The sequence below is a fragment of the Abrus precatorius genome, unplaced genomic scaffold (genome assembly GCF_003935025.1).
Source record: "Abrus precatorius isolate BTA unplaced genomic scaffold, Abrus_2018 Scaffold1, whole genome shotgun sequence".
Classification (NCBI taxonomy): Eukaryota; Viridiplantae; Streptophyta; class Magnoliopsida; order Fabales; family Fabaceae; genus Abrus; species Abrus precatorius.
In genome coordinates, this window is record NW_020874291.1 from 3,003,982 (window position 1) to 3,010,046 (window position 6,065).

Sequence of the window (6,065 nt, forward strand, 5' to 3'; positions counted from 1 at the left end):
TTCCAGTTTTTTACTTTTAAAGATAACTACTATAAATTGACATTTAAGTGGGACTTACTAGGCATGTGAAGATGTTGTGTTGTTTCGATATGAATTCCAAAAGAGGCTTGCACAATTAGCTAGCATTTACACTCAAAGGAAATTAAATTATATAACATTAAATGAAAAGAAGGAAAAAAAAAATCTTACATACCATTTAAAAAAATATTTCACTTATTTAGCAGCACATGGCAGAGGTTCAAATCTAATTTGCATCCATAGTTTAGGACCTTTCCCAATATCATTCGAATTAAAGATAAATTACAAGAGTTATGAATCGTAACATAGGTAGGTTGACAAAAATTGTTACATCTATATTGAAGTCATAACATTGTTGTTGTGTCTAATAAATGTGTATATATATATATATATATGTATGTATTTTATGTTTCACCAACACCCCTCTTCCTTTGATAGTTACATTTTGGGTCTCGTGTGTATCAAATATTGATTCAACTAATTTATAGATTGCACAATAATAGAAGCTCCATATTGTGGCTTAAGAGTAATGTGATCATATGGAGCATGAGTGTAAGTGGGTGAAAGCTGGAATGAGAAATGTTGAAGAATCATAGCCAGAGCCATCTTTGCCTCTATCAGTGCAAAGTTTTGACCTAGGCAAATTCTTGGGCCCCAACCAAATGGATAGAAAGCAATTTGACCTTTTGAAGCTTTTGAAACCCCTTCAGCAAATCTTTCAGGGTTAAACTCCTCTGGGTTGTCCCAGTTATTCTCATCATAGTGAAGAAGCATGAATGGTAAATAAATCTCAACCCCTTCAGGTACATACATGCTTCCTATCTGTGTTGCACATTTAGTGTACCTCAAAGATTTTGGCACAGGAGGATACAACCTTAGGACTTCATTTAGTACCATTGATACCTGCAATGTTAAATTTACAAACATTTTTTGTTAGTTGTGAAATCAAAAGATTATTTTATGATGTTTTGTTTGGCTAGATTTTCTAAACTTACAATCTTTAGGCAATTTATGGCTTCAAAATTAGGTTCTTTTTTGCCACAAATATCTAATACATCTGCCCTTGCCTTTTCTTGCCAATTTTGATGCATGGAGAAAACAACCATAGTCCATGTAAGAAGATTGGCAGTTGTCTCTTGGCCAGCAAAGTAGAACAACTTGCATTCCTCTATCAAATGCTCACTTGTGAGAGAATTATTACTCTGTCCATTGCAATGCAATAGAATACTCGACAAACAATCCCTTTTCAGTTCACCTTTCATCATTTCCTTCTCTTTCTTATGGATCATATCCTTCAATATTGCTTTGACTTGGTTGTATATTTGGTACCTCATTTTGTTTTTCTTAGTGGGAATAAATCTATGAGGACAAAGAATTTTGTTAGTTGACTTCATTTACCATAAACCTCCTAGAATACATATTAAGACTAAAATCAAATTTCTTATATCTTTGTCAACAAGCTCTATCAAACAATGACACGTGTATATTTTTAAGAACTCCGCAAATATATCATTAATAAATGCTATTTAATGTTGTAAAAAGGTATACACGTCTCGTTGTTTAATTTGAAACTTTGATGCAAAGGATATAAGCAATTTCATCTAAACATGACATTGCACCTTAAACCAGGAAAACAGATGCTGAGATAGGCTTCACGCACAAGCTGAACCTGCTTTGTCTGCAATTCAAATATCATCTTTCCCTCTTCATAACTACTTCCAAATGCAGTTCGAGCAATAACATCTCCAGCTAGAATGTTAAACTCTGGAGCAACATCTACTTCACATGATCCTTGAGCTTCAATTTTTTTTTCCCACCGATCGATTAGGCTGCAACAACTGGCTAAGAATGCTGGCTCCATTGCCTATTTGAAAATATATTGTGCATCAAGTAAAAGGATGTTGCTCTTCTAAGTGAACAAACCAGTAAAGCGAGAAAGTAAGACTACACTCACCATTTATTTTAAGTTAAATATCTTATAATCTTAACTAACTTCAAATTAACAATAGATATGTAATCTTACTTTTTCACTCTACCCATTTGTTTTTTTTTAAGAGTCAAATCCTTTGTAAATTTGAAAGAATAGTACTTAGATCAAAAACGACTTGTAAGAATAGTACCTTTAATTTCTCAAAGTGGAAAGCAGGTGTTATTAGTTTTCTGCGTTTAGCCCAAGCTTCACCCTCCAAGGTTGCGATACCCAATTGCAGAAGTTCAACTAAAGGGTTAAGTATTGGTGGCTTTGTAAAATGACCATTCTGATCTGCTAATATTGTCCTTATTAGCTCTGCATCTGCCACTATCAGCCTTGGTACCCTACCAAACCAACTCAGTGACACTTTTCCTAAGCAATGATAATGTCACAACATTAATTAGAGCATTGATTAACACCTCTAAATAATTATTATTTAATTCTCTAATAAGTGTACTTAACATTTGCCATCATAATAATACCAAATCTTTGGAAATTTGACAATATCATTATTTCTTGTTAACTTCATCAAAAGCTCTGTATTCATTAGCCCTTTTTTTCGTTAAACTTTTACTAAAATATAAGTAATTTTATTTATTTTGCGCTGTATATGCTCAAGGTTTATCATATCAATGGACTTGCATACCATACCATGGTTCTCCACCATCTGATGAAAGAAAGGCATGACACGCGGCACAATTTGGTGGTTCAAGCTGATAGGCATAGACAGTGCCTCCGCTGTACACTTCTTCAGCACCTCCACATCACCGTTAAAGAGCTTGTAAGAATTACCTCGAACCCCTTGTTTCCTCAATTGTTTCTCGACACTCTTGGGTCCCCACCAGAATTTAGAAATCAGTTTACCAGTAATGCAAAGAACAAGAAAGAGCAAAGAGAACATCATGGTTTTGCATACATTGTCTTCCATGTTTCACACTATGAAACAAAGAACAAGAATATACACACACGCACGTAGAAAAAGGGCTTTGAAGACGTTTTTATAGGCACCAAAGTTGGCACAATCAGCTCTACGGGTGGGTGAGGGCTTAGTGGGCTTTTTATATTTTTTAATGTATTTTAAAAAACTAATTTTTTAAAATAACATTTTTTAAAATATATTTTTTATTTTTTATGTGAAATTTTTTCATATCACGTCAACACCTCTTTTATTTACTGTATAAATAAAATTAATTTTTTTAATTAAGTTTTATTTTCAACAGCAATAAAATTAAACAATTGTATCACAAATTATAACTGATAAATTTTATTCTTTATATTGACAAAACTTACATAATTGTGTCATGTGTTATGTTAAAATACTTATTCTCTTTTCTCTTAATTAAGTTTTAAAAATTGAATCAGCATGACACATGCTATAATTCTACAGGTTTTAAAACTTATAATACATACTCCATATAGTTTTGTCTTTATTAAAAATAAAATTTAATTAAAAAATTAATTTCATCGGTACAGCAGATAAAACAAATACTAATGTAATAAAAAATTAATTTAAAACAGTTTGAATATGTTTTAAAAAATAAAATAAAAAAGCCATATAATTGAGGTGGTTAAGTGTAGAGAAAGTGAAGTTCATATTGAGGGTCAAGTGATTTTGGCTCACACCCCACCAGAGTGTGAATGAAAGGGAGATGTGAAGAGTACAAAACTATGCCGTGGTTCACATGGTTATTGACTATTAATATTTGACTTCGTGTTCATTTGTTTTGTGTTCTTGTAAGTGGAACTTGTCTGATAAGCTCGTCACCGTTGGATTAATGTGTGTCTCACGCAAAGACACTACGATCCCGTCGTAATCTGCTTCAACTTGTTCAATCGTTACGGATTCCGATAATTTATACAAATATATGGCCAATGGTCTTTTAAAATCAATGAAAATTATAATAATTTTATTCTAAGTTCTTTTTTTATTTTTGGAAACATATAATTATTTAGTCACTTGTTATAGTTAATTTTATTTAACTTTTTTAATTGATAATAAGTTAAATAATTTATTTTTTTTACTAAGACACTGTTAATATTAAATATTTTTATTAATTAAAAAAAATCGTATTTTACTGAGCAGTGATTTCTAAAATTGTTGATATTATTATTTGAAAAAGAATAAGTATTTTTTTTTATTTTTTTAAATTGGTGTGGGTGTATCTCTCACGTACATGCGCGCTGGTGTATATAAATACAAAAAGATGGAGGAATTAACGAAGTTATACGAATTTTTTTTACATATTTAATAACTTTACATAAAATGACATTTTTATTGATTCTATCAAATCTTGTCTAGATTATTTTTTTCAAATTTAGTAAAAATAAAGTAAATATTAAAATATAATTAAATTCTTCTTATTTTTATATATTTTAAAATTATATATTATGTTAATTTTGTTTATATAGATTATAAAATACCAATATAAAATTTTATAGGTATAATTTATGACAAAAATTTTAAGTCTAATAATTTTTTTTTTGAAGATAAATGCATCTAAAAAAATATTATTAAGGTGATACTTTTTTGGGGCCAAAATTCATTCATATCAAAGATTAAAATTAAATAATTATACCATTTAATAACTTTTCATAAAATATAAATTTCACTAATTTAACTATTACTTTATAAATATTTATCAAATAGATCAAGTTTATAAAATTTTATATAAAAATAAAATTAATGGATATTTCATCTCATTACTTTATGTAATACATAATAGATTATTAAAACTTAAATAAATATTATTTTGAATAACATACATATAAATATTTAATTACATAAAATTTTAGGATAAATTAGAATTTTGTTCATTTAGAGCATGTTTGATTTCCTTTTTAAAAATAATTTTTAGTTTTTAAAAATAAAATGTAGTACAAATTGGTGCTTATGATACATATAATGAGATCCTATTATTCAATATGTATACACCATTTGTTCTTGGGATCCCTTGAGGCCTTCTACATGTATGGATAATTGCTAGTTAGCTGTCGCAATATGAATACAACATATGCAAATTTAGCCTCTTAGCAAAAGTATAGTTACGAGTATTAGTTAAGAAATAAGTGTGTGGCCTATAATGCTTTCGCTCTCAATAAATTACGCACAACTATAACTAGCATTCATCATCCTATATTTCTTTTAGGTTTTTTTCAAAAATTGTCTAAATTTTCCATATTTTCAGTGTATCTTTATAACTATCCATACCAATTTTTATCTTTTTTATCTCTCATCATACTAGGATATTTCACCACCATCATCATACATTTATCAAATCACGCTGAAGGTCAGGTACCTTCAGACTAAGTTCAAATCATGTATTTTTAATATATTGCATTCTAGCCATCCAAGAAACAATAAAACATGCATCATCAAGTTCATTAACATAAATGAATAATCAAAATTTCATTTAAACATATATTTCTAAAGTAGAGAAGTACATAATCATACACACATGCGAAAAAAGAGTATATATTTTAATGATGAGATACAATTTATCAAATCACGCTGAAGGTCAGGTACCTTCGGACTAAGTTCAAATCATGTATTTTTAATATATTGCATTCTAGCCATCCAAGAAACAATAAAACATGCATCATCAAGTTCATTAACATAAATGAATAATCAAAATTTCATTTAAACATATATTTCTAAGGTAGAGAAGTACATAATCATACACACATGCGAAAAAAGAGTATATATTTTAATGATGAGATACAATTCCCCTTACCTTAAGGAAATGATTCACGTAAAGTTTTGTAAAAGATATTGTCTGAAAGATTAAGTCTTCCTTAAGTATTATGAAGTGGAGTAACTTTTGAGAAGGAAAAAAAATAATAAAATAGAAATAAAATTGGAAGATTAGCTATAAAAAACTTACTTGAAATCACGTGAAAAAGATATCTAAGCTCAGATTCAAAATAGGTTTGAAGTTTCTCAAAGTATTTTAGCCATGGAAGAAAAGTGAGAGATCAGAGGGTGAAATGAGAATGATTACTTACCTTGTGCTTTAAGTTTTAAAACATCAAATTACTTAAATACCTCTTTTTACTTGCAAATTCTCACTTTAACAAG

At 29.1% G+C, this 6,065-nt stretch overlaps 1 protein-coding gene across 1 annotated transcript; it reads right to left on the reverse strand.

The window, feature by feature from the left end:
* Positions 1-495: 495 nt before the first annotated feature.
* On the reverse strand, positions 496-2,932 carry LOC113854678 (cytochrome P450 CYP72A219-like). The gene is made up of 5 exons (XM_027485831.1): positions 2,642-2,932; positions 2,139-2,362; positions 1,638-1,882; positions 1,014-1,377; positions 496-921 (listed from the first exon to the last, which is right to left on the reverse strand). Exons 1-5 carry the CDS (start codon positions 2,916-2,918, stop codon positions 496-498), a joined length of 1,536 nt encoding a protein of 511 aa, XP_027341632.1. The 5' UTR covers positions 2,919-2,932.
* Positions 2,933-6,065: the final 3,133 nt, after the last annotated feature.